General features: G+C 41.6%; 1 protein-coding gene across 5 annotated transcripts in view; it reads right to left on the bottom strand.

Moving 5' to 3' along the window:
- LOC133367154 (butyrophilin subfamily 3 member A3-like) overlaps nucleotides 1-27,890 on the bottom strand; it is a 46,926-nt gene that overhangs the window by 1,503 nt on the left and 17,533 nt on the right. For 2 of the 5 annotated variants that reach the window (XM_061591012.1, XM_061591013.1), the window contains 5 exons: nucleotides 27,519-27,545; nucleotides 23,951-23,977; nucleotides 22,066-22,092; nucleotides 18,248-18,268; nucleotides 18,063-18,089 (listed from right to left, as the gene is read on the bottom strand). In XM_061591012.1, the coding sequence (XP_061446996.1) occupies nucleotides 18,063-18,089; nucleotides 18,248-18,268; nucleotides 22,066-22,092; nucleotides 23,951-23,977; nucleotides 27,519-27,545 (129 nt within the window). The remainder of the gene's footprint in view (nucleotides 1-18,062; nucleotides 18,090-18,247; nucleotides 18,269-22,065; nucleotides 22,093-23,950; nucleotides 23,978-27,518; nucleotides 27,546-27,890) is intronic. The other 3 variants (XM_061591014.1, XM_061591015.1, XM_061591016.1) reach the window with 3 other exon arrangements.

The raw sequence follows: 27,890 nt of genomic DNA, 5'->3' as shown, positions 1-27,890 counted from the left end.
CCAGTGACTGGGGTTTAGTCCCTCTCTGGTCTGTATTTGGCTCTCCTCAGCATGTGAGCGACGTATGCATACAACTAGAGCAGGGCTGGGGAACCTTTGTTTCTTCAGATGTTGCTGAACTACATCTCTCATTAGCACCAGCCAGCCTGGCCAATAGTCAAGGCTGATGGTAGCTATAGTTCAATAAAAATGGGAGGGCCAAAGGTTCCCCTCTCCTGGGCTAGAGTTTTGTCAGCACTTCAGATTTATTATTATTTTATTTATTTATTTATTTAAAAAATTTCTATCCCGCTCTCTTTCCAAAGGATTCAAAGCGGCATTTACAAAATAGTCATAAAACAATTAATATTAAACAACAAAGTAAAACAGTATCTCACAATTTAAAAGCAGAACAAAATAAAAAGGTTTTCAGCTGCCGACGAAAAATTAAAAGGGAAGAGGAAAGGCGTATTTCTTGAGGTAAATTATTCCATAAAGTAGGGGCAATCACAGAAAATGTCTTATTTCTAACATTGGACAGATGAATTTGGGAAAAAGGAGGAATGGTGAGGGTCGAGTCTAGGGCCGATCTCAAGAGCCGAGGGGGTTCATAAGAAGAGATCCGGTTAGCTAAATAAGAGGGGCCCAAACCATGTACCGCTTTAAAAGTTAAAGTTAATATTTTAAATTGTATCCAGTAAGAAACAGGCAGCCAATGAAGTTGTTGAAGGAGTGGTGTAGTGTGGGCTTGCCAGTTAGCTCCTGTTATCATTAAAACTGATGCTCTTTGCACCATTCTAAGTTGTTGCAGTATTCTTTGGGGGAGCCCAATATAAAGAGAATTGCAATAATCTAGACGAGAAGTGATCAACGCATGTATCACTTTAGCTAGATCAGCAGTCTCCAGAAATGGGCGAAGTTGACGAACTAATTTTAATTGGGTAAAGGCACTTCTAGAGACTGCTGAGACTTGTGCCTCCAAAGTCAAGGCTGAGTCCAGGAGGACGCCCAAGCTCCGGACTTGTGACTTTAGTGGCAAAGTAATTCCATCCAGTATTGGGTGATTTTCAATTGCTAAATCCAGATTACGACTGACTAAAAGTACTTCAGTTTTAGTTGGATTTAATTTCAATTTATTAAGACGCATCCAAGACATCACTGCGGACAAACATAGATTTAAAGGTTGGATAGCCTCTTTGGCATTAGGGGGAAAAGAAATATAAAGTTGGGTATTGTCCGCATATTGATGAAAGCGAACTCCAAACTTACGTATAATCTCTCCGAGCAGTTTCATGTATATATTGAATAAAAGAGGTGATAGTACTGAACCCTGAGGGACTCCATATTGCAAAGGCAAGGAGTCGGAATAAAAGTTTCCAAGGCAAACTCTCTGAGATCTGCCTTCCAGGAAGGAGCGCAGCCATTGCAACGCAGTGCCTCATATTCCCATCCCTGAGAGGCGGTCAAGGAGAATAGTATGGTCAATAGTGTCGAAGGCCGCCGATAAATCGAAAAGAATCAGTAGAGAAACATTCCCTTTATCTAATTCTATTCTGAGGTCATCGACTAATGCAACTAGGGCCGTTTCAGTCCCATATCCCGGTCTAAAACCGGATTGTAGAGGGTCAAAAAGGTTGTTATCATTTATGAAACATTGAAGTTGATTAAAAATAGCTCGTTCAATGATTTTGCTTAAGAACGGTAAGTTGGAGACTGGATGGAAATTATCAAAATTGGAAGGGTTTAAAGAAGATTTTTTTAAAAGAGGAACAACCGTGGCTTACCATCACCATCACCACCACCACCTACCTTTCACCAGCAGGTCCCAGGGCACATTACAATTCAAAATCCAGTATTTAAAACAGTTAAAATAAATTACATATTATTATGTCTTAATTGCAGAGTCCCTCTAGAATTAATTAAAATTATGATAACACCAATTGAATGAGGGCATTGCTGCTCTGATGTTTTCATACAAAAAAGGACAGTATCAGCCACTTTTTATTCATTGATCTTCCTGTTTCCACTGGCTTGCAGCCCTCTCCCTCCCTCTTCTCCTATTCAAATCTTTCTTCTTTTTCCAGTTCCATGACTTCAGGCCTTCACACTTCTCTTCCTCAAGCAACTTCCTCCTCCTTACAGACCCACATCAAGACTTCTCTCTTTGCAGGAAGAGTTCCTGAACCTAAAAGGCAGCCTTGTTGACTGTAGGTATTATCCTATGGCTTCATGAAGCTGGCATGAAACTGTTCAGGGTCCCTCTGGAGATATAGTATAAGTATCTCAACCAGTATGGTGCAATGGCTGGAGTACTGGGCTTGGAAAGGGCATCTAGAAATTTTACCTCTTTCTCATGACTGGAACGCACATGTATCCAGTCTATGTGAGAGTAATTGAAGTCACCCATTACTAAATGCTTCCTCCTGTGAGTGTCACCTTAATTCATTCTATGTCTCAAGATCAGCCTGCACACTTTGGAGAGAACAATGATAGCACATTTCCAGTGCTAAATTGGTTGTGGGACCCAGTATAACTGTCCACAGCAATTCTGTGGAGTAGTCTTCCCCTGGGATATCTAGGTTGTTAGACTCTATGTCCTCTTGATGTGCAGAGAAACATCACCTCCAGTACACTTCCCCTGATTTTTCTATAGAGTTTGTACCCTGAGTCAACTGTGTCCCGCTGGTTCTCTCCATTCCATTCCATTATGTTTATGCTCTTCTCTAAGACAAAGTATTCCAGCTCACCCATCTTGGCTCAGAAGCTTGTTGCATTAGCCTATAAACATCTGTACATGGTGTCTCTCTCCAAATGTCTTTGGCATGTATATTTTACCCTATGGTGCTTCTCCTTCCTTGAATTACTATCATGTGCCCCTGCACTCTCAATGTCTATTGCTACATCTCCCCCATGTGGACAATCAAACATTTTGACCTTCATCCGTTAGGGTTAATCTGTCCCAAACTGACTGCTTTTCAGCTCCTGTCTGCTTTCCCTCTGCAATCAGTTCAAAAGTTGCTCTGCTTTTTAATTTTTAGTGCCAACAGTCTGGTTCCATCCTGGTTAAAGTGGAACCTGTCCCTTTTATACTGGCTCACTTGTTCCAAAATGTTCCCCATGGCTTAACAAATTCAAATTGTTCTTCCTGACACCACCATTTCATCCATACGCTGGCACTACTTAGCTCTGCTTGTCTAGCTGGCCCTGCACATGGAACAGGTAGCATGTCATAGAAACCCCATAGGAAAAAATGGCACAAATATTAGCTTTGTGAGAGGAGTGGATTTTATTGGGACTATGACATTAGAAAGGACTAAATCTCCTCCTCATTGTGTACCTTGATCCTGATCGTACACCTTTCCTTCTTACAGCTGTTATCATGGAAGAAAAAAGTGAGAATGCATTCACTTTAAAAATATTGTAATAAGGCTGAGATTAGACTAAATGGGTTTTGGAGTCCGCTCCAATCCTGTTATTTTATAACTACAGAATTCTGCAGAAAAAGGGAACAGCTAGAATGGTCATATCAGTTTCTTGGTTAAGTAAATAGACATAGCCAGGTTTGTAAAGTATTGAACCCCTGCCCATAAGCTGACATCTCCTACCCATCAGTATGATGTCACTCAGTTGACAGGTGGGTGGGTTTCAGTAAAACAGCCTGGCAGGCTAAGATCAGAGCTTGGAAGTAACTATTTACAAATAACTAGTTACTTGCAATTTATTACTTTTTTGAGTAATGAGTGAATAACTTCATTACATTTTGCTGGTAATAGAATGAGTAGTAACTTCATTACTTTTGAGCTATAACTGTAACATTTCCAGAGTTACTTTTGGGTGTTACTTGGGGGGGGGAGCAGGGGAAGTCTTCTGCTCCAATGATTTGTGGATAAAAATCATGTGTTTCCAATTGGGCTTCTGTGCAGCATAGCTCTTCCCTTGTGCTCTGTGGGTGCTTAGGAGGTGACGAGGGAGGAGGTGGAGAGCGAGACGGGGTGGAGAAAACAATGGTTTAAAAATGGACAGGATGGAGAAAAGAGCTGGAGGGCAAGGAGGCAGCAGAAAAATGGACATGAAGAACTGGCTGTGGAGGTAAGAGACACCAATGTGTGTGTGTGTGTGACATGCAAAGCTTGAAGTGGCTTCTGCCTCCCGCCCCCTCTCCTCTCTTACCAGCGGAGGTAGGCTAGCCAAAAGCCAAAAGCCATGGCTTTAGGGTGAGAAGGGGCAGGCAGAAGTTGCAGCAGCAAGCAGCCAGGGTCCTAAAGAGCTGCTGCTTCCAGTTTTCTTTCCTGCCCTTCCTTTCTTGTGAGGAAGATATTCCCTGCAAGCTCTTTTGTGCAAATCCTCCTCCACATGGCAAATGCAAAGCATTTCAAACAGGCACTTGTAAAAATGATTGTATAGCTGACTTACAATACAATATCTACAAGTCTACTCAGAAGTAAGTCTCTTTATGTTTAATGGAACTTACTCCCATTTGCGGAGGAGGGAGAGAGAAAAATATGACCCTTTATAATACAAAGATGCATCAATCTGGTTAAGGCAAGTAAAATTTGATGCATTTAATACAAGGACTAACCTGTAATCCAGTACCTGTCTACTCAGAAGTAAGTTCCATAGGGTTTAATGGGACTTACTCCCAGGCAAGTGTGTATTGTGTACACACTTACCTGGGAGTAAGTCCCATTGAACCCAATAAAGCTTACTTCTGAGTAGACATGTATTGCATTGCAGCCTTAGTTTCCTTCTGTCCCATTTTAATTCTGCCTTCTGTATCTTTTATTTATTTATTTATTAAATTTCTATACCGCCCCATAGCCGAAGCTCTCTGGGCGGTGTACAACCATAAACGTCAATACAACTAAAACCACATATGAACAATTTAAACATGTTAAAATATTGAGATACAAAAGGGTAAAAAATGCTAAAAGACTAAAAAACCAAAAACTAAAATGCCTGGGAAAAGAGCAAGGTTTTTACCTGGCGCCGAAAAGATAATAGTGTTGGCGCCAGGCGTACCTCATCAGGGAGATCGTTCCACAATTCGGGGGCCACCACTGAGAAGGCCCTTTTTCTTGTCACCACCCTCCGGGCTTCCCTCTGAATGGGCACCCGGAGGAGGGCCTTCGATGTTGAACGAAGTGTACAGGTAGGTTCATATCGGGAGAGGCGTTCCATCAAGTATTGTGGCCCCAAGCCGTGTAAGGCTTTATAGGTTAAAACCAGCACCTTGAATTGAGCCCGGAAACATATAGGCAGCCAGTGCAAGCGGGCCAGAACCGGTGTTATATGTTCGGACCACCGGGTCCCCGTTAACAATCTGGCCACTGCATTTTGCACAAGCTGCAGCTTCCGAGCCGTCTTCAAAGGCAGCCCCACGTAGAGCGCATTACAGTAATCTAATTAAGAGGTTACCAGAGCATGAACAACTGAAGCAAGGTTGTCTTCACAACATCCCTGTGAGGTAAGTTAGGCTGAGAGTTAGGGATGGATCCAAGGCAATAAATAAGCAAAAACAATGATGAGTAAAAATTTAAAATGTGAAAATGCTCATGTTCAGAGTATTTTTGTCACTCTTTGTAAAGGCTTTGTGTGTGGGTTTTTATGTCTACTGTCTCATAACTTCTTTTTGCCTGAGAATGTCATATTTCATGCTGTTACAGATGTCCTTTTTTAAAAAACAATGCCCAAATTCTGTGGTTGTTGTTTTTTTCCCCTTGAGTTCTTTGCATGGTTTAGGGGTGGCATTGCAGGAGACCAGGCTATTATGGACAGCTGTAGGGCAGGTAGAAATTAAATGGAGTAAGCCTTTTTTGTATAAAAATACAAATATGGAGAAAGCTTCACCTGTTAACATTCTATCTGTCAGACATCTAATTACTTGTGTGTGTCCCCTCCCCAGATTTATTTTTGATTTGTGAATGCCATGACCATTGCCATTCCCTCCCCCCGTTTATCTTTGCAACAACCCTGTGAGGTAGCTTAGGCTGAGACAATATATGTACATAAGCGGCAGTTGGTAGTTGTAGTTGGTACAGCATTGATAATGTATAGCCCCTGAAATGCTGAAATGTATTCTGGTGGAGTCCAGTCCTATATATGTCTACTCCAAATTAAGCCTCATTGAGTTAAATGGATAAGTACATAGGATTACAGATTAATTTTTACCTCTGAAAGGAACGCACTGTCAGACATAGAATTTAAGAGACACTTTTCTGGATGTTTGAAACAGATGGGTAGGTGGGAAGGGGGTTGTGTTAATCTAATTGGGTCTTCAACATAGTGCCCTCCAGATTATGTTGGACTACAACTCCCATGAGTCTCAGATAACTTAAGGACGCTGAAGTTGGTTCCTAGTTCCCAGTTCCTTACTTTGCTTGAAAGTTAAAAACACTAAAAAAAGACAAGTTCACAGCTACAATATCTCCAAGCCAAAGTTAACATGTCTCTGAACACCAAAATATATGTTGGGGTAGGCCATATCATATATTGCTGTGATCTGGAGACACTCTCCGTCAAGAATAACAACAAATTTATTAAATCAAAATGATCAGGCTTCTGAAATGCTCATAAATGCATAATGATGTCATAAAATCATAAAAAATAACTAACTGGGTGTGCCCACCCCACAATCTGTTCTAATCCAGTAAAACTCATACACCCCAGGGAAGGGGAGGGTGTCCTCTATTAGATGCCAGTGTGTCTTGCCTGGCCTAGAGCTTTTGCTGGGTGCAAAGCAACAAAAATATGCAGAAAACAGTAACAAACGGGGGTGCCCACCCAAAAATCTGCACTGTGCCAGGCAGTAGTGTAGTGGCAAATTCAGAAGTGCCAGGTCGCTTCATGATAGTCTCAGCCACAGCCAGATCCCTCCTTATTTTGCTCCTGGGTTGAGAATTAGGTCCTTGTTAATGCCTTCTCCCACAACAACTGATGTCCCTAGGACAATCAGTATGAAAGGGGAGAGTATTAGCTACTGAAAAGAGTCTTCTCAGTGGATGACTCACCTCCTTTCACTCTGATTGGCTCCAATCAGTAGGAAAGGACAAGGAAGCATATTAGAAGACTCTTCTCAGTGGCTAACACACTTCCCTTTCATGCAGATCAGCTATTTGATGCTGGAGACATAGGAACCCTGCTTCCAAAAAATTCCCTGAGCCCCTGGACAACTACACCCCTGCTGCCAGGACAAATCATACATCCCAGGAAGGGGGAGGGTGGTCTCTACAAGATGCCAGTACTTCTCACCTGGCTTATAGTTTCTGCTGGGCACAGGGCACTCATAAAGTCATCTGTGCAGAACTAAAATAATGAAAAGTAAGTAGATAAAAATATGTAATTTCGGGTGATCACTCCAAAATCTGCTGTATGCCATGAAACATCATTCACCTGAGGAAAAGGGAGAGTGTCCTCAACGAGATGCCACTACATCCTGCCTGGAATGGATTTTCTTGTGGACACACAAAACAGATATGTGCATCTATGCACAACAAGCAATGTAGAACGTATATAAGGAACTGCAGTTCCCACCCCAAAACATGCTTTGGGCACTACAAGTCATACATCCATGCATGCAGGAGAGGGTCCCCAGCTCAGAGCTTCTTTTGTATGTATGGTACAGATAAGGGCATATATATATATTAGAAAAATAGTGAATATGTAGAGGAAAGAAAATAAAAAACCAGAGTGCTCATCCTAAAAGATGATTTGGGGCACCACATATACTTCCATGCATCTGGGAGAGTGTGTTCTATGAGATGCCATCCATGCATACTTTAGAGTGTCATCTATGAAATTACATCTTCTTCAAGAAATAATTGTTTGTTGACCCTGCCACAAGTCCTTCTGTCACCAACAGCAATGGCTTTTAAAAATAAAAATTGAGCTACAACAAAGTAAGTAACAGGGAGGATCAATACAATTTTTTTTAAATCCACATATATCATAAGCACTGGCATAGCATAGAGGACACCCTATCATTTTCTGGGGTGTCTGATTTGTCTTGGCCCAGAGAAGATTTTGTGGTGAACACCCCCAGATATTTATTCTTTGCTTTGCTTTTTGTCTCTTTTGGTTGTGCATAGATGCCTTTATACATGCCCTGAATCCAACAGAAACTCAGGGCAAGGTGGGAAGCATTGGCATCTTGTAGAAGATCTCCTCTGCTTTCCTTGGGTGTATGATTTGTCCTGGCCAAAAGCAGATTGTGGGGTGGGCACCCTCAGTTTCTTGTTTTTTTCTGCATCTTTTTGTCAGTTTTGTTTGTGCATAGATGCGCTTATCCCTGCCCTGCACCCAGCAAGAGTTGTGGGCCAGGCAGGAAGTACTGGCATCTCATAGAGGACATCCTCCCCTTTCCTGTATGATTTGTCCCAGCCCAGAGCAGATTTGGGGGTGGGCACCCTTAGTTACTTATTTTTTATGATTTTATGATATCATTATGCATTTATGAGCATTTCAGAAGCCTGATAATTTTGATTGAATAAATGTGCTGTTATTCTTGACAGGAAGAGTCCCCAGATCACAGCGATATATGATATGGGGTATCCTAACATATATTTTAGGGTTCAGAGACATGTTAATTTTCCTATGGAGTTGATGTAGTTGTGAACTTTTCTTTAGTGTTTTGAACTTTCAAGCAAATAAGGAACTGGGAACTAGGAACTAACTTCAGCGCCATGACAACATAACCAATTATCAGAGATGATGGAAACTGTAGTCCTACAATATCTGGAGGGCACCACATTGGCTATCCCTGATCTGCAAGGTCTCACAAGTAACTTTTGTCGTTTGTTGCAATACATACAAGAACATAAGAAGAGCCTGCTGGATCCAACCAGTGGCCCATCTAGCCTAGCATCCTGTTCTCAGCAGTGGCCAATCAGATGCCCTAAAGGGAAGCCCATAAGCAGGACCTGAGTGCACAAGCAGCACTCTCCTCACTTGTCTTTCCAGCAACTGATATTCAGAAGCAAACTGTCTCTGACAGTGGAAGTAGAACACAGCCATCATTGCTAGGTTCCACTGATAGCTTTATCCTCCATGAATTTGTCTAATCCTCTTTTAAAGCCGTCCACGTTGGTGCCCATCACTGCTTCTTGTGGTAGTAAATTCCATGGTTTCACTATATGCTGGGCAAGACCACATTTTTAATTGCAGGAGAAGGGATAATGTTTATGCTGGTGGATTACTTTTGATATGTGCATTTTCTGTTTACCTATGTTAAGTCTCTTAAGTTCTGCTTCTGACAGTTCAATTGTGCATACATGTCTACCCAGTGAGTTCCATTGGACTTACTTCCTGGTAAGTATGCACAGGATTAAGTTACCTCGAAGTTAGATTTGACAAAAAAAATTACAAATGCAACTAGTAAAGTACTAAAGTTTGCATTTTTTTGGATGATAAGGGATTGCCATATTGATCAAAATGTGTTTTAGTTGAAAGGGGTGCTGTGTTGTTTTCTGCAGCGCAACACAGGCATGCCTTCAAGCGCTGCTGTAGAATGCCTGTTCAGTACTGGTGACAACGTAATCTGTAAAAACACATTCCTTGTCTGACATGCTCTTTGAGCATCTTGTTCTTTTGAGACATAACAGAAATGTATTGTAAAAGCAGCATTTCAAGTGTAAAATTTGATGTCAAGTGACTTATATGTGTATTGGGGTATCATCATTGCTGGGTTGGGGAGATGTGAGATTCTGTTATGCCATTCTATCAATCTTACAGATAATTTTTTTTATTCTACTACCCTCTATGTATGTGTTCTTATTTTTAATGTTGTTTTAGGCTACTTAGATGTGCAGCAGCAAAGGCCAGCACCTTGTAGGCAATTATTTTTAAAAGTAACTAAAATGCATTTGTAGTGATTACTTTTGAGTAAAAGTAAAGTAATCCATTACTTTCAGAGAAATTGTAATTGTAACGGTAATTACTACTTATTTGGGCCATGTAACTGTAACTGTAATTTATTACTTTTTAAAAGTAATCTTCCAAACTCTGGCTAAGATTAGCCCATGGGGTGGAGGTTCCCCACCTCAGATGAAAGGGAGCAAAGGACTGTTAGTCTTGGAGTTGGGCTGAGGAAAGATTTGCTCTCTGTGCGAACCCAAAGCTATGGTTTTGCAGCCCCTCTAAAAATGTAATGGAGGAGCAGGATCTGTTGGAGTGTTAATGGAGTGTGAGCCCTTCTACTTTATCCTTAGCCTGCATATATTTATAAATAAATGCATCTATGTTGTTGTTGTTATGTGCCTTCAAGTCGATTACGGCTTATGGCGACCCTATGAATCAGTGACCTCCAAGAGCATCTGTCATGAACCACCCTGTTCAGATCTTGTAAGGTCAGGTCTGTGGCTTCCTTTATGGAATCAATCAATCTTTTGTTTGGCCTTCCTCTTTTTCTACTCCCTTCTGTTTTTCCCAGCATTATTGTCTTTTCTAGTGAATCATGTCTTCTCATGATATGTCCAAAGCAGAGCTTGGAAAAGTTACTTTTTTAAACTACAACTTTCATCAGCCCCAGCCAGCATGGCCACTGGATTGGGCTGATGGGAGTTGTAGCACAACAAAATAATTTTTCCAAGCTGTGGTCCAAAGTATGATAATCTCAGTTTCATCATTTTAGTTTCTAGTGACAGTTCTGGTTTAATTTGTTCTAACACCCAATTACTTGTCTTTTTCGCAGTCCATGGTATGCGCAAAGCTCTCCTCCAACACCACATTTCAAATGAGTTGAATGAAAGAATGAATGAATGACCTTTATTACAGTCATAGACCAGCATAAGAATATACATCATTAAAAGAACAAAGATTTTCAATAAAAAACAGCACAGAGCAATTAAAATCTCATTAAAACCGGTTCTATGTCTCCAAATTAACAATCAAATTAACAGAGTTCTTCTGCAATGGATAGCGGCGGCACAAAAGCTAGCTACCTTGGCTGATATCTGTGGGGTTTGATCAGATAAAAGAAAATCAACATAAAAAGCCTCGCTTCTACCAGGGATGTTTTGTAGAATTGGGATAATTAGCTTAGATCTAAGATCGCAGTAGAATAAACAGTATAATAGCTTATGCCCCACTGATTCTACTGCCCCATCACCACATGGACAGACCCTCTCGTCGTAACAGATTTTTTTTAATCTGCCCTCCAAGAGTGTCGAAGGTAGGATGTTAAACCTGGCCAGTGTGAACGCTATTCTAAATTTAGAAATAGTCAGAGTTGTTAGATAATGGGTGGGTACAAATGGCCTTGCATTAAATCTAGATTTTGTTGCCAACGACAAATGGCCTTGGAATTCAATGTCGAGAATTCGTTGAAGAATATACTCTTTTGCTTTTGCATAACCCAGATTGAGGATCATGGGAATAGAGAACCCTAAACTTAATAGTTTAGTATTTATCGACTCTTTCCATTTGGACTGGAAAGTGTCAGTTAGAGTATATGGGGCCAAACCCACCAGAGCAAACATCATTTTTAACCATGATTTAATTCTGCACATCCAAATATGGGATTCTACTGTAGGGAGCCCAACTTCTAGGCATAGAATATGGTTGGGGACACAACATGGGACGGCAAGTATAGATCGTAGAAATTTGGTTTGCACTATTTCAAAGGGGGCATAATTGTCATAGGCACAGACTTGTGCACCATACAGCAGTTGTGTAATGACTTTTGCCACAAAAACCTGTATAGCTGCTGGAAGATATTGGCCCCTTTTAGTGTAATAAAAAGAGAGGAGCGCCTTCACACTTCTCTGGGCGTTGGCAATGGCAGTCTTTACTTGGAGTCGCCACACTCCCGATGAATGAAATATCCCTAAGTATCTAAAAGAGGCTACTTGGTCAACTGGATGTTCATTTATCCGCCAATGATGCTTTGTCCTCTTGTTAGAGAAGACTAAGACTTTTGATTTGTCATAATTAATTGTCAGAAATTCAGTTCTGCAGTAATTAGCAAGGGCACTCAACAAGCGCCTTAACCCAATACATGACAGCGATAGGAGAACTATATCATCTGCATACAGAAGGATGGACAGAGGCCTCTTAGATAGTCTGGGCAGATGTAAACAAATCGGTATCAAGCTTTTAACTAAGGAATTAATATAAAAGTTAAACAGTAAGGGGGCTAAGATACACCCCTGCTTGACTCCCTTAAAAATGGGAATAGGCCTAGATAGATGCCCAGCATTGTTACATCTCATACGTAGATAGGTGTTACCATATAGACATCGTATTAGTAATAGGAAGCGCTTATCGATATTTGTAGCCTCAAGTTTCTCCCAAAGTCTGTCCCTAGAAATTGAGTCAAAGGCTGATTTAAAGTCAATAAAAGCCGAGTAGAGGGCTCCACTGGGATTAGCTGTATACTTATCCACCAGGTGTTGCAGGACGAGAGCATGATCTTTGGTGGAACGTTCGGCTCTAAAACCGGCCTGTTCATCTGCTAGGATGTTTTCATGTTCGAACCAGTCTTTCAGCTTCTCATGCAGATGGCTGGCATATAGCTTGCTAACAGTGTTTAGAATACTGATAGGCCTGTAGTTGGAGGAATCATATTTTGAGCCTTTTTTGTAGATTGGAATGATTATAGTGAGACCCCAGTCTTCTGGAATATAAATAGAGTGGTCTATGGATGTAAATAGGGCCGCTAATGTCGGCGCTCACCAGTCTACATTAGATTTGAATACCTCGGCGGGAATGTTATCTGTCCCAGGAGCTTTGTTCGATTTCATTTTAGCAATGAGATTGGAGATTTCCTCGGTGGTCACTGGAGGCCATTCAGGGAAGTTCTTTATATCAAATCTGAACATGTGTTGTTGTGACTGTTCTCTTGCATATATTTATTAAAATGCGACTCCCAGGTGTTCATTGAGATATAACAGTTCAAAGTAAAAGATGGTTTAGGCCATCCCTTTGCAACCAACCTCCAAAATGAAATTGAATCCTTTAATCTGGAGGCTTTTAGCAAACATTGCCAATTTTCTTTTTGCACTAGTCTCTTTTTCCGGGTAGTTAGGTGCTTGTATCGTTTCTTCAGTTCAAGATATTCCATAAATAGTGGCTGGGAGTTATTAGTTCTATAAGCTTGGTATTTTGTGATTAGTTGTTTTTTTAGCACTACACATTCATAGTCGAACCATAATTTAGATTTGGATACAATATTAAGAGATTTGCTCTTAGGTTTAGAGAGCAGGACATTTTGCAAGGCCATAATCAATTGTTGGAAAGACCCAAGTGCCATTGTTGCCGAGGTCGCTGTAACTACATTCTCACGGAGACAGAGGCATCTATGCGAGTTTAGTGTCTCTTTTAAGTCACTTTCTATGTTGGGCAACCACTTAGTACGAGTTGGACGTATTTCAAGGTCTGCATCTAGAATTGGCTCTTGATCTACATAAATAGTTTGGTTGTCACAGTCTAGAGAGAGACTCGGGGCGGTTATCAACCATACACGAGGACACTGCCCGGAATAACTCATGGGAGACGATGAAAAAGTCAATAGTGGAGGTTCCAAGGCCAGATAAAAAGGTAAGTTCACCATTAATGTCACCTTTCACCTGTCCATTTGTCAATATTAAATTCAGATTGTTCAACATTTGCATAAGGCATCGTCTGGAGTAGTTAGTGCCATTATCTTTTGATTGTCTAGTCGGGACATTAAAAGGTCCATCCACTAATGGAACCGACATCTGGAAACTCGAATAGAGGCCCTCATAGCTCGAACCAATTCTGGCGTTGCAGTCCCCCGCTATGATCACCAGTGCTTCGGGGTAAAGAGATATCAGTTTGGCCATATATTCTTCTAATCTTATCATGTTAGCCTTTCCTGATTTTTTGTGGCGGCATGGAGGAGAATAAACATTAATGAGCAGTAAAGACACCCAGGCAAATTTAATCACTAAAGAAATAGCAAGATCCATGAGGGGGTCTGGTTTGACAATAGAAGTGCACAATTTCGCAGAGATAAGCATGCATAGTCTGCCCTTAGGGTGTCCCCCCTTGGTGCTTTGTGTAGTTTCCAATAGATGAGTTGTATTTCAAATGAGTTGATTTTTCTCTTATCCACTTTTTTCACTGTCCAACTTTCACATCCATACATAGAGATTGGAAACACCAGGGTCTGAATGATCCTGACTTTAGTGTTCAGTGATACATCTTTGCATTTCAGGACCTTTTCTAGTTCTCTCATAGCTGCCTTCCCCAGTCCTAGCCTTCTTCTAATTTCTTGACTATTGTCTCCATTTTGGTTAATGACTGTGCCAAGGTAATCCTTGACAAGTTCAACGTCCTCATTGTCAACTGTAAAGTTACATAAATTTTCTGTTGTCATTACTTTAGCCTTCTTGACGTTCAGCTGTAGTCCTGCTTTTGTGCTTTCCTCTTTAACTTTCATCAGCATTCGTTTCAAATCATTACTGGTTTCTGCTAGTAGTATGGTATTGTATGAATATCTTAAATTTTCTCCCTCCAATTTTCACATCTCCTTCATCTTGGTTCAATCCCGCTTTCCGTGCGATATGTTCTGTGTACAAATTAAACAAATAGGGTGATAAAATACACCCCTGTCTCACACCCTTTCCGATGGGGAACCAATCAGTTTCTCCATATTCTGTCCTTATAGTAGCCTCTTGTCCAGAGTATAGGTTGCGCATCAGGACAATCAGATGCAGTGGCACCTCCATTTCTTTTAAAGCATTCCATAGTTTTTCATGATCTGCACAGTCAAAGACTTTGCTGTAACCTATAAAGCACAGGGTGATTTTCTTCTGAAATTCCTTGGTCCGTTCCATTATCCAACGTATGTTTGCGATATGATCTCTGGTGCCTCTTCCCTTTCTAAATCCAGCTTGGACGTCTGGCATTTCTCGATCCATATATGGAAACAGCCTTTGTTGTAAAATCTTGAGCATTACTTTACTTGCATAGGATATTAAAGCAATAGTTCAATAATTACTGCATTCTCTGGGTCCGCTTTCTTTGGAATTGGGATATATATTGAACGCTTCCAGTCTGTGGGCCATTTAGTTTTCCATATTTCTTGACAATTTTTTGTCAAAATTTGGACAGATTCAGTCTCAGTAGCTTGTAGCAACTCTATTGGTATGCCATCTATTCCTGGTTATTTGTTTCTTCCAAGTATTTTAAGAGCAGCTTTTACTTCACATTCTAAAATTTCTGGTTCTTCATCATCCAGGAATGAATCTGTCATCTCTTTTATAGAGTTCTTCAGTGTATTGCTTCCATCTTCCTTTTATTTCATCTCAGTCAGTCAATGTGTTCCTCTGTTGATTATTCAACGTCCCTAGTCATGATTTAAATTTCCCTTTCATTTCTCTAATCTTTTGGAACAGGGCTCTTGTTCTTCCCTTTTTGTTGTCCTCTTCTATTTCTATACAATAACTATTGTAATAGTTCTCTTTGTCCCTACATACTAGTCGTTGTATTGTTGACATTTAAGGTTCTGACCATGTTTCTATCTCCTTTTGCTTTTGCTTTCCTTCTCTCTTTAACCATTTTAAGAGTTTGTTCAGTCATCCATTGAGGTCTTTCTCTCTTTTTAACAAGAGGTATTGTCTTTCTGCAGTCTTCCCTGATAATGTCTCTAGCTTCACTCCATAGTTCTTCTGGTTCTCTGTCAGCTAAGTTTAAAGCCTCAAATCTGTTTCTTATTTGATCTTTATATTCTTCTGGGGTGTTATTTAAATTGTATTTTGGCATTATGATTGCTTTGTTGTTCTTATTTATCTTTACTCTGATTTTCTATACAACCAGTTCATGATCTGTACCCCAGTCTGCTCCTGGTCTTGTTTTTGCAGAAAGTATGGAACTTCTCCATCTTCTGTTACCAATTATATAATCAATTTGATTCTCATATTGACCATCTGGTGATGTCCACGTGTAAAGTCGTCTTTTCGGTTGCTCAAAAAATGTGCTTGCAAGAAACAAATTATTGGCTTCACAGAATTCACCAAGTCTTTCTCCTGCTTCATTTCTGTCTCCTAAGCCCCATTTCCCCACAATTCCCAGTTCTTCTCTGTTCCTTACTTTTGCATTCCAGATCCCCATGATTATCATCATATCTTGTTTTGGTGTGTGATCAATTTCTTCCTGCACTTCTGCATAAAATCTCTCCAATTCTTCTTTTGCGTTTGCTGTTGGAGCGTAGACTTAGATGATAGTTAATAGGTTTCCCATTTAATCTCACTGATATCACTCGCTCAGACTTTGTGTTGTAGCTCCTAATTGCTTTTGCTACATCACTTCTCATTGTTAAAGCAACCCCGTTTCTTTTTGATTTTTCATTTCCAGCATAAAATATTTTGTAGTTGCTTGACTGAATATGTCCCATTCCTGTCCATTTTAATTCACTCATGCCAAGTATTGTAATGTTGATACGTTCCATTTCTTGCTTGACAATTTCTAACTTTCCTTGGTTCATGCTTTTCACATTCCATGTTCCTATTCTGTACGTCGTACAACTCCGGACTCTCCTTTCGCATCTGTGCACATCAGCCTCTGGGCTTCCTTTTGGCTTTGACCCAGTTGTGTCATTAGCTACTCGTATTTGTCCTTTGTTCTTCCCCAGTAGCTCGGTGTGTGCCTTCTGACCTGGGGGTCTCATCTTCCAGCACTATCTTGTGTTGCATTTTGGATACTCTGTTCATAGGGTTTTTGTGGTAAGAGGCATTCAAAGGTGGTTTACCATTGCCTTCCTCTGAGTTTTGATGCATCTTAATCTGGTGTCTCAGCTTTGACCATTCCGCCTTGGGTGCCCCTGCTAGGAGTCTAGCCTCTTGGTCTAGACTCCTGATGGCATTGCTCTCAGCTTCTTCAACACTCTCAAACCCCTCACTACATTAAGGTGTGCATTCTAAAGGGGGAAATGCATCTATATCCTGTACAATTTGCCCACCAGCAGTTTTGCAAAAGTTTCATTGTAAAACTAATCAGACATCACAATTTATTTGCCTATGCCATGTTTTAAGGGATGGGATGCTGGCATAAGCCCAAGCAGTGGATTTGCCTGAAGGAATAGTCAGAGCTATTGTTTCTTTTGTTGAACCAACTCTGTTTGCTTAAACAAGTTCTGTGTGATTTTTCAAACCGAACAAGCCTAATCTTGATGCTTTACCATCAGAACAGGGGCAGAGAACCTGTGACACTCCAGATGTGACTTCCATAATCTCTAACCACTGGCCATTTTGGCTGGGCCTGACAGGAGTGAGAATCCAACAACAGGTGCAGAAAAAAAGTGAAATAGTCAAGAGGATGGAGCAACTCCCCTGTGAGGAAAGGTTACAACATTTGGGGCTTTTTAGTTTAGGGAAAAGGCAAGTAAGAGGAAAACACGATACAGGCATATAAAATTATGCATAGTGTGAAAAATGTGGATAGAGAGAAGTTTTTCTCCCTCTCTTACAATGCTAGAATTCAAGATCATCCAGTGAAATAATGGTAAGAGATTCAGGACAAATGGAGGTACTTTTTTCACACAGCACACAGTAGTTAAACTATGGAATTCGCATGAGATAATGTGATGGCCATTGACCTGAATAGCATTTAAACAAATTCATGGAGAATAATGCTATCAATGGCCACAAGTCATGATGGCTGCTATATATTACTTACATCATCAGAGGCTGTATGCCTCTTAATACTAGCTGTTGGGGAACATGAGTGGGAGAGTGCTTTTGTACACCTGTTCTGCTTGTGGGCTTATCATAGACATCTGATTGGCTTCTGCAGGAACAGAATGGTGGGCTAGATGGGTCTTTGATCTGATCCAGCAGGTCTCTTATTAACATTTTAGATCAGGTATGGTTCCTCATCCCTGATCTAAAAGAACCAAGATTGGGTTTGCACATGCATTTTTATCTACACCATCAAATGACATGGATGAAAAGTCTTCATGATCAGATTAGTAAATCTAGCTGTCGTATCACTTGGCATCAACTCAAACACAACATGGAGACACTTCACACATCCTGTTGCATCTCAGCAAGTGAAAAGTCACTGAGTGATGACACCTTGGCCAGGTATATGTGTACATGCATTAACCCTAATTATGGCAGTTTCCTTACCTGCATGACTCTGAGCTCTTCTGACCTCTACAAACAGAAGAGAAAAATTGATCAGTCATAAGAATAGTGAAACAGGCAAACATCCATGAAACAAATGGGCCACCCAGAGTATTTCAGTATTGACTGGAGTGATTTTAATCCAATTAACAGATACAATAAAACCATTTCTCAGTGCAGGTCCTCACCCAGCTTCCTCCTGACTTGTTCTGAAATGGAAGGATATTTCAGTCAGTGATACTGGGTCGTGGGCAGATATTTTACAACTTTATTTGCAGATATTATTTATGGACGAAGTTTGATGCGGAGGAGTATTCTTAATACCGGCTGCTAGTGTTGATGTTTGGGTGTATTTTAACTTGTTAGTTTGTTTGTTTGTTTGTGCGTGTGAATGAGATTGTGTGGATGTGTTTGTGTGCGTTTATGTGTATTTTATGTGTTGTTGTGTGAATGTGCCTGTTGTGTTTTAGTATTTTTAAATATGTGCCTGGGAGAGCATATTTTGCATTTAACGGGGAGGCTTTCGGGGGGCCCAATTAGCGTAGTGACGGGTTATGGGAGGTATGGCACTAGGAGGAGAACGTGCCAGGTAAGGGGAACTCGCCCCAGACAAGTTGTGTCTGTGCCTTGTTCCGGTTCTCCTCAAGGCCACAGAACTGCTGGTTGTTCTATCAGCCAGCCCTTAGATCTCCAGGTGCTGCTTTTGAATGCCAGGTCGGTATATAATAAAACCTCCCTTGTCCACGACTTAATTGTGGATGAGGGTGCCGACCTGGCATGTCTAACTGAGACCTGGGTGGGTGAGCAGGGAGGAGTTGCTCTCTCTCAGCTTTGTCCACCCGGGTATACGGTGCAGCACTATGGTAGACCTGAGGGTCGGGGAGGCGGGGTCGCTGTGGTCTATAGGAGTACTTTCTCTCTCACGAGGCATCCTCTCCAGACGGCGACTGGTCTAGAGTGCCTCCACCTTGTGCTGGGTCAAGGAGACAGACTGGGAATCCTGTTGGTGTACCGCCCACCTTGCTGCCCAACAGCTTCCCTAGCTGAGCTGACAGAGATAGTCTCGGAGGTATTGCTGAGGTCCCCGAAACTTGTGGTGTTGGGGGACATGAACATTCATGCCGAGACTGTTTTATCTGGGGCGGCTCAGGACTTCATGGCCTCCATGACAACCATGGGGCTGTCTCAATTTGTTACTGGCCCAACGCATGTATCGGGTCACACTCTTGATTTAATCTTCGCCACTGGTCATGGAAATGGTGATCTGGAGGTGGGGTGTTTTTCATCTACTCCATTGTCATGGACAGATCACCGCCTGCTGAGTTTTAGACTTACGACGACTCTTTCCCTCTGCAAAGGTGGGGGACCTATTAAGTTGGTCCGCTCTCGGAGGCTTATGGATCCTATTGGTTTTCAGACGGCTCTGGGAGTTTTTCCAGCTGATAGTACTGGCGCTCCTGTCGAGGCCTTGGTCGAACTGTGGAATACGGAGATGGCCTGGGCTATTGACACGATTGCTCCCGCACGCCCTCTTCGATGCAGAGCTCATACAGCTCCGTGGTATACCCCGGAGCTGAGAGTGATGAAGCAAGAGAGAAGGAGGCTGGAGTGCAGATGGAGACGAACTCCAGACGGATGCAGTTATGCTTTGGTAAGTGCCTCTACTAAGTCGTATATAAAAGCGGTAAGGGCGGCGAAGAAGTTTCACTTCGCTGCCTCTATCAGGACATCTCTCTGCCGCCCTGCAGAGCTTTTTAGGGTTGTACGAGGACTCTTACATTCTGGTCCTCGAGATACTATTGAAACATCTGAAGCTCGCTGTAACGACATCGCAGGGCACTTCCAAAATAAAATCGCATGCATCCGTAGGGACCTAGACTCCGATGTTATGACAGACGAATCCATTGAAGTGTCCAGAACACGGTCTTGTCTTTCATTATTGGATGAGTTTCAGTTGGTGCAGCTTGAGGAAGTGGACAAGGTACTTGGATTGGTGCGGGCGACCACGTCTGCTCTAGATCCTTGTCCATCTTGGCTAGTGAAGGCTAGCAGGACTACTACCACCGGCTGGGCCAAGGAAGTGATAAATGCCTCCTTGAGTGAGGGAGTAGTCCCTAGTAGCCTCAAGGAGGCAGTAGTAAGACCTCTCTTAAAGAAACCTTCCTTAGATCCAGATGACCTGAATAACTATAGACCAGTGGCGAATGTCCCCTTTTTGGGCAAGGTTCTGGAGCGGGTGGTTGCCGGTCAGCTCCATGTGCTCTTGGATGAGACTGATTATCTGGATCCGTTTCAATCCGGTTTTAGGCCTGGTTTTGGCACTGAAACAGCCTTGGTCTGTTGATGACCAAGTATGATGACCTTTGTCGGGAGAGGGACAGAGGAAGTGTGACTCTGTTGATTCTCCTTGATCTCTCAGCGGCGTTTGATACCATCGACCATGGTATCCTTCTGGGGAGACTCGCGGAGTTGGGAGTTGGAGGCACTGCTTGGCAGTGGTTCCGCTCCTACTTGGCGGATCGTCACCAGAAGGTAGTACTTGGGGAACATTGCTCAACTCCTTGGACTCTCCATTGTGGAGTCCCTCAGGGGTCGGTTTTGTCCCCCATGCTTTTTAACATCTACATGCAGCCTCTGGGTGCCGTCATCAGGAGTTTTGGAGTGCGTTGCCACCAGTACGCTGATGACACGCAGCTCTATTTCTCCTTTTCATCTTCTACAGGTGAGTCTGTGGATGTGCTGAATCACTGCCTGACCGCGATAATGGACTGGATGAGAGATAATAAACTGAGACTCAATCCAGACAAGACTGAGACACTGTTGGTGAATGCCTTCCCTGCCCAGATGGTGGATGCTTACCCTGTTCTAGATGGGGTTACACTCCCCTTGAAGGAACAGGTTCGTAGTCTTGGGGTTCTTTTCGATCCTTCCTTGTCTCTGGAGGCACAAGTGGCCACGGTGGCAAGGAATGCATTCTACCACCTTCGGTTGGTAGCCCAGCTACGCCCCTATCTGGACAGGGATGACCTCGCCTCAGTTGTTCATGCTCTGGTAACTTCTAGGTTGGATTACTGTAATGCGCTCTACGTAGGGCTGCCCTTGAAGACAGTTCGGAAGCTTCAGCTAGTGCAAAACGCAGCAGCCAGACTGCTGACGAGGACCAGCCGGTCAGCGCATATAACACCTGTTCTGGCCCGTTTGCACTGGCTACCTATTTGCTTCCGAGCCAGATTCAAGGTGCTGGTTTTGACCTATAAAGCCTTACACGGCGTGGGACCGCAGTATCTTGTGGAACGCCTCTCCCGCTATGAACCGACCCGGTCACTTCGCTCAGCGTCTAAGGCCCTCCTCCGGGTACCAACCCATCGGGAAGCCCGGAGGACAGTTACTCGATCTAGGGCCTTTTCTGTAGTGGCCCCCGAATTGTGGAATAGCCTCCCCGAAGAAATACGCCTGGCGCCGACGCTTCTATCTTTTCGGCGCCAGGTTAAGACCTGGCTATGCTCCCAGGCATTTTAAAGCGTTTAATGTTACAATTTTAAATCTCTTTGTTTCAGTTTATTTATTGTGATATTTTGTATTTCTGTACTTTTAATCTTTTGTACACCGCCCAGAGAGCTATTCACTATGGGCGGTTTAAAAATGAAATAAAATAAATAAATAAAATAAATACCATTTTCAAAATATATGTGGCTGCATCCTGACAATGTTACTTACACTTTATTCTCATTGAAATTAATCTGAAAGTAGTTATGATTCCTTGCTTGTCCCACTGATTTAAATGGGAACTAAGTGCAACTAACTTAGCTTGGATCTAACACATGGAAAATGGTACCCATGGAATATATATATATTAGTATTAATTAGATAAACAAAACCCTGAGTCAAATTCTATAATACTTTCTCCTACCAAAATGGATGCTATCATTCTACTCTTGCTCTTTTCCAACCATGAATTCAATCCCTATTTGCTTCCTCCAAATCCACATATCAAGTTTCGTCTTACCAGAACGTTTCTTTTGTTCAGCAACCACTATAAAACAAGGACTTGAATTAGCACTGAAGCATTAGGAGCACTTACAAGAAGAAATGAGCATAAGACGAGGTCAATCTATAGAACTGAAAATCAATCTGGGCCATATGGTGCATTCAATACATACTGCAGCATTCCACATAGGCAGACAGATTACCACACACACACACACACAAAAAAAATCTAGTTTGGTTTTCTGTCCATAAAGATGTATAATATTCTTCACATAAAACTATGCATTGAAAACGAGTCTGGCCATGTGGCAGATCTAGTGATGTTGCTGATTTTTTTCATAGCTTGAATGTGACAGTGAATCGTTCTTGTCATGGCAGAACTGTGCCAGAATTTGTGAGTGAAATTTCCCTGAATTTGACTGAAGTATATTTTCAGGGACATTTAGGTGATGCAGAATGGCATCATTTTGCTCAAGTGGAAGAGAGGCCTCCTGTACCAATGGAGGTACAGTCAGGTTATTTTGCCACATTGGTAGAGTTAGGAAGCATCTGCAGCAGGACCTAATGCACTGCAAGGAGAAGCATGTCTCCCAATATGCATGAAATTCCACTCAGTTCAATGGCACTATCATGACACCAGAACTTGAAACAGATACCTGTAGGGGATATTCTAAGTGTCAAATAGGGCCTAAACACAACTCACAGTCCTTTGTTCAAGCTGTATGTGGTTTATCTCAGGTGCCAAGATCTGGTACAGATTTGGAGATAAAATAAAAAGGTAGGGTATAAATGTACTAATACAGGAATGGACAGCCTTTGGCCCTCCAGATATTGTTGGATTCCAACACCCCTCAGCCCCAGCCAGCATGGCCAATAATCACAGAAAGTGGGAGTTATAGTCCACAACATCTGGAGAGACTTAGATGGCCCACCCATATCCTACACGTCTGTTCTGCCATCCTAAAATTTAGCAGATGCCTGGCTTTAGTGCAGCTTTTAACACAGGGCCATAATAGGGATGGAAAATAACCATCTCAAATGCATTGCCAGGACTCAAAAAGTGGTTTAGTTTGTCCCTGGTACCATGCCACCTGAATTCACCACGGCATTAGCAAACACATCCCGAAGCCTAATTCTATGTATGTAGGACACAGAACACCATATGGTAGAGCTCATTAGTAAAATAAAATAACAATTACAGCCCTTTAAATACCTTATTTGCATTTCATTGTGGACCACCTCTCCCCCCTCCCAATGGTAAAGATGTGCTTTGTTGCAAAGGTGCACAGGAAAGCATGTGCCAATGCTAATATTGTATCAACCTTCATAAAGGAAGGAAATATCAGCTGTGCTGTGGGTCACCTCAAATACTATTCAGACCAGTTACTTCCAAATATACAGGCAGAGACTTCTGATGACATAAATGCCTAGCGGTGAAAAATACTTTAAAAGTGTATATAGCTGACTTATCCCCCTGTTGATAAGCTCCTTTGCTGCCTCTAGAATTATAAATAATTCATTAGCAGAAGACTTTGTGCTTTCATCCAAAGTGCAACAAAGTCAATGCAATGGGAGTGCATGTATGGGAATGTATTATGTCATTATTTCTTTAGCAGTCAGTAGGTGGGGCTTTTGCTCAAGCTCTTACTGCCACTTGAAGCAGGGATTCATTCATTTATTCTTATTAAATATATATCCCACCATTTCACCCAATTGCCTGGCTGAAGATCATGAACTGGAAAGAAAAAAGCCTGAGGCCTCTAACAACCCAAGTATGCTTCTGCCCCATGCTATGTGTTAAGGAGGCTGGTAAGCACGGCTCATATCAGTGTAGGACAGTGGTTTGCAGTTTATCAAAAACCACAGGCACTCTGTGGTTAGTTATTAATTCAAAGGCTACTCACTTGCTTTTCCTGTGCGTTTCTCAGTTTCTACAATAGGAAAGAAGAGTAAATTGATCAGAATTGCTAGCATTCACACACACAAGGGTTGTACAAGTGCCAAAGTAGGGTCTGAAGATCTTATGGTTGCTGCATCCCTAATATAATCTCTCTAAAATGGGTTGCTACTAGGAACGGAAAGATCTGCCAATTTCTGTTCTCTCTGTTTCTCATTTTCCCAGTCTGAAATCCAGTTCTCCACATTTCTGCAAACTTCCCTCTCATCTTTCTGGTTTGCTTTTTCAGTACATATTAGTGGTCTCATATCTCCTTCTCCTTAGCATTCATTTCTCTAGATAAACACAACTTGTTCATCTGTTCCTTTTTCGATATGTTTCAGACCCCTAACAACTGTTCTCTAAATATTCCTCCAACTTGCCAACATGATCGAATATCTTCAGTTTGAAATGCCTCTTGCAGTTGTCTGTTTGAACATGATTGTAGGAATAACACCTTGTAACAACATAAACGCCTGGTTTTGTTGTTGCTATGTGCCTTCAAGTCGATTAAGACTTATGGTGACCCCATGAATCAGTGACCTCCAAGAGCATCTGTCATGAACCACCCTGTTCAGACCTTGTAAATTCAGGTCTGTGGCTTCCTTTATGGAATCAATGCATCTCGTTTGGCCTTCCTCTTTTTCTACTCCCTTCTGTTTTTCCCAGCATTATTCTCTATTTTAGTGAATCATGTCTTCTCATTATGTGTCCAAAGTATTATAACCTCAGTTACATCATTTTAGCTTCTAGTGACAGTTCTGGTTTAATTTGTTCTAACACGCAATTATTTGTCTTTTTCGCAGTTCATGGTATGCGCAAAGCTCTCCTCCAGCACCATATTTCAAATGAGTTGATTATTCTCTTAGTTTTCACTGTCCAACTTTCACATGCATACATAGAGATCGGGAATACCATGATCTGAATGATCCTGACTTAAGTTTTCAGTGATACATCTTTGCATTTGAGGACCTTTTCTAGTTCTCTCATGGCTGCCCTCCCCAGTCCTAGCCTTCTTCTGATTTGGATTTGATAATCCTTGACAAGTTCAATGTCCTCGTCAACTTTAAAGTTACATAAATCTTCTGTCGTCATTACTTTAGTCTTCTTGATGTTCAGCTGCAGTCCTGCTTTTGTGCTTTCCTCTTTAACTTGCATCAGCATTTGTTTCAAATCATTACTGGTTTCTGCTAGTAGTATGGTATCGTCTGCATATCTTAAATTATTGATATTTCTCCCTCCCATTTTCACATCTCCATATTGATCCAATCCCGCTTTCCATATATGTTCTGTGTACAGATTAAACAAATAGGGTGATAAAATACACCTGTCTCACACACTTTCTGATGGGGAACCAATCAGTTTCTCCATATTCTGTCTTTATAGTAGCCTCTTGTCCAGAGTATAGGTTACGCACCAGGAAAATCAGATGCTGTGGCATCCCCATATCTTTTAAATGATTCCATCATTTTTCATAATCTACACAGTCAAAGGCTTTGCTGTAATCTATAAAGCACAGGGCGATTTTCTTCTGAAATTCCTTGGTCCATTCCATTATCCAACTTATGTTTGTGATATGATCTCTGGTACCTCTTCCCTTTCTAAATCCGGCTTGGATGTCTGGCATTTCTCGCTCCATATATGGTTGTAGAATCTTGAGCATTACCTTACTTGCATGGGATATTAAGGCAATAGTTCGATAATTACTGCATTCCCTGGGATCCCCTTTCTTTGGAATTGGGATGTATATTGAACGCTTCCAGTCTGTGGGCCATTGTTTAGATTTCCATATTTCTTGACAATTTTTTGTCAAAATTTGGACGGATTCAGTCTCAGTAGCTTGTAGCAATTCTATTGGTATGCCATCAGTTCCTGGTGATTTGTTTCTTTAAGTATTTTAAGAGCAGCTTTCACCTCACTTGCAAAGATGTCTGGTTCTTCATCATATGGTTCCTCCATGGATTAATCTGTCATCCTTGCATCTCTTTTATAGAGTTCTTCAGTGTATTGCTTCCATCTTCCTTTTATTTCATCTCGGTCAGTCAGTGTGTTCCCGTTGATTATTCAACATCCCTACTCTTGGCTTAAATTTCCCTTTCATATCTTTAATCTTTTGGAATATGGCTCTTGTTCTTGCCTCTTTGTTGTCCTATTTCTATACAGTAACTATTGTAATAGTTCTTTATGTACTTCTGGGATGTTATTTAAATTGTATTTTGACATTATGATTGCTTTGTTGTTCTTCTTTAGCTTTACTCTGATTTTCAATATGACCAGTTCATGATCTGTACCCCAGTCTACTCCTGGTCTTGTTTTCGCAGAAAGTATGGAACTTCTCCATCTTCTGTTACCAATCATATAATCAATTTGATTCCTGTATTGACCATTTGGTGATGTCCACGTGTACAGTCATCTTTTCAGTTGCTCAAAAAATGTGTTCTCCTGCTTCATTTCTGTCTCCTAAGCCCCATTTCCCCACAATTCCTAGTTCTTCCCTGTTCCCTACTTTAGCATTCAAGTCTCCCATGATTATCATCATATCTTGTTTTGGTGTGTGATCAATTTCTTCCTGTACTTCTGCATAAAATCTCTCCAATTCTTCTTCTTCCGTATTTGCCGTTGGAGCATAGACTTGGATGATAGTGATGTTAATAGGTTTCCCGTTTAATCTCATTGATATCACTAGCTCAGACTTTGCATTGTAGCTCCTAATTGCTTTTGCTACATCACTTCTCACTATTAAAGCAACCCCGTTTCTTCTTGATTTCTCATTTCCTGCATAAAATATTTTGTAGTTGCTTGATTGAAAATGTCCCATTCCCGTCCATTTTAATTCACTCACGCCAAGTATTGTAATGTTGATACGTTCCATTTCTTGCTTGACAATTTCTAACTTTCCTTGGTTCATGCTTCTCACGTTCCATGTTCCTATTGTGTGCATCGTATAAGTCCAGACTCTCCTTTCGCACCTGTGCGCATCAGCCTCTGGGCTTCCTTTCGGCTTTGACCCAGTTGCGTCATTAGTCACAATGCTACTCATAGTTGTCTTTGTTCTTTCCCAGTAGCTCGGTGAGTGCCTTCTGACCTGGGGGGTCTCATCTTCCAGCACTATCTTGTGTTGCATTTTGGTTACTCTGTTCATAGGGTTTTTGTGGTAAGAGGTATTCAGAGGTGGTTTACCATTGCCTTCCTCTGAGTTTGGATGCGTCTTAGTCTGGTGTCTCAGCTTTGACCATTCCGCCTTGGGTGCCCCTGCTAGGAGTCTAGCCTCTTGGTCTAGACTCCTGACAGCATTGCTCTCAGCTTCTTCAACACTCTCAAACCCCCTCCCGCGTTAAGGTGTGCATCCTAAAGGGGGACTGTCAACTTTAAAGTTACATAAATCTTCAGTTGTCATTACTTTAGTCTTTTTGACGTTCAGGAATTGATGAACCTCTACAGCAAAAAAACCCCTGCATTTAAAGGCTTGCAAGTATAGAAGAAAACCTTCCTGTGTATAACAAGGAGCTTGGAAAAAGGGAACTATTTCATCTTACCTATTGCTTGGATTAGATGATCTTGGTCTGTAAAGAGTGATAACAAAATGTTATCAGACAGAATTAGATAAACCCTACACTTAGTCATTCACATCCTATACATATATGAACGTACAAAAATTAAATCTTTTCTTGCACCAAAGTAGCTAAAGGTTTTTTTTGTGCAGGGCAAGGGATCAAGACCTTTCTGCTACTCTGCCTATTAGCTCCTATTATTATTAATATAAGATATGGAACACAGAGCATTACGTTGACAAATAATCTTTGGGATGTTACAGGAGTAATCATTCCTCCCTCCACCCAATGTCTCTGATTCTACTTAGTGCAGCTGCTGTGAATTGCCTCCATCACAAAGGCTGAGCATACACCCAC

This window comes from Rhineura floridana, chromosome 11 (genome assembly GCF_030035675.1).
Source record: "Rhineura floridana isolate rRhiFlo1 chromosome 11, rRhiFlo1.hap2, whole genome shotgun sequence".
Taxonomy (NCBI): domain Eukaryota; kingdom Metazoa; phylum Chordata; class Lepidosauria; order Squamata; family Rhineuridae; genus Rhineura; species Rhineura floridana.
Note: the sequence above shows the minus strand (reverse complement) of the source record. Positions and strands in the feature narration are given on the sequence as shown.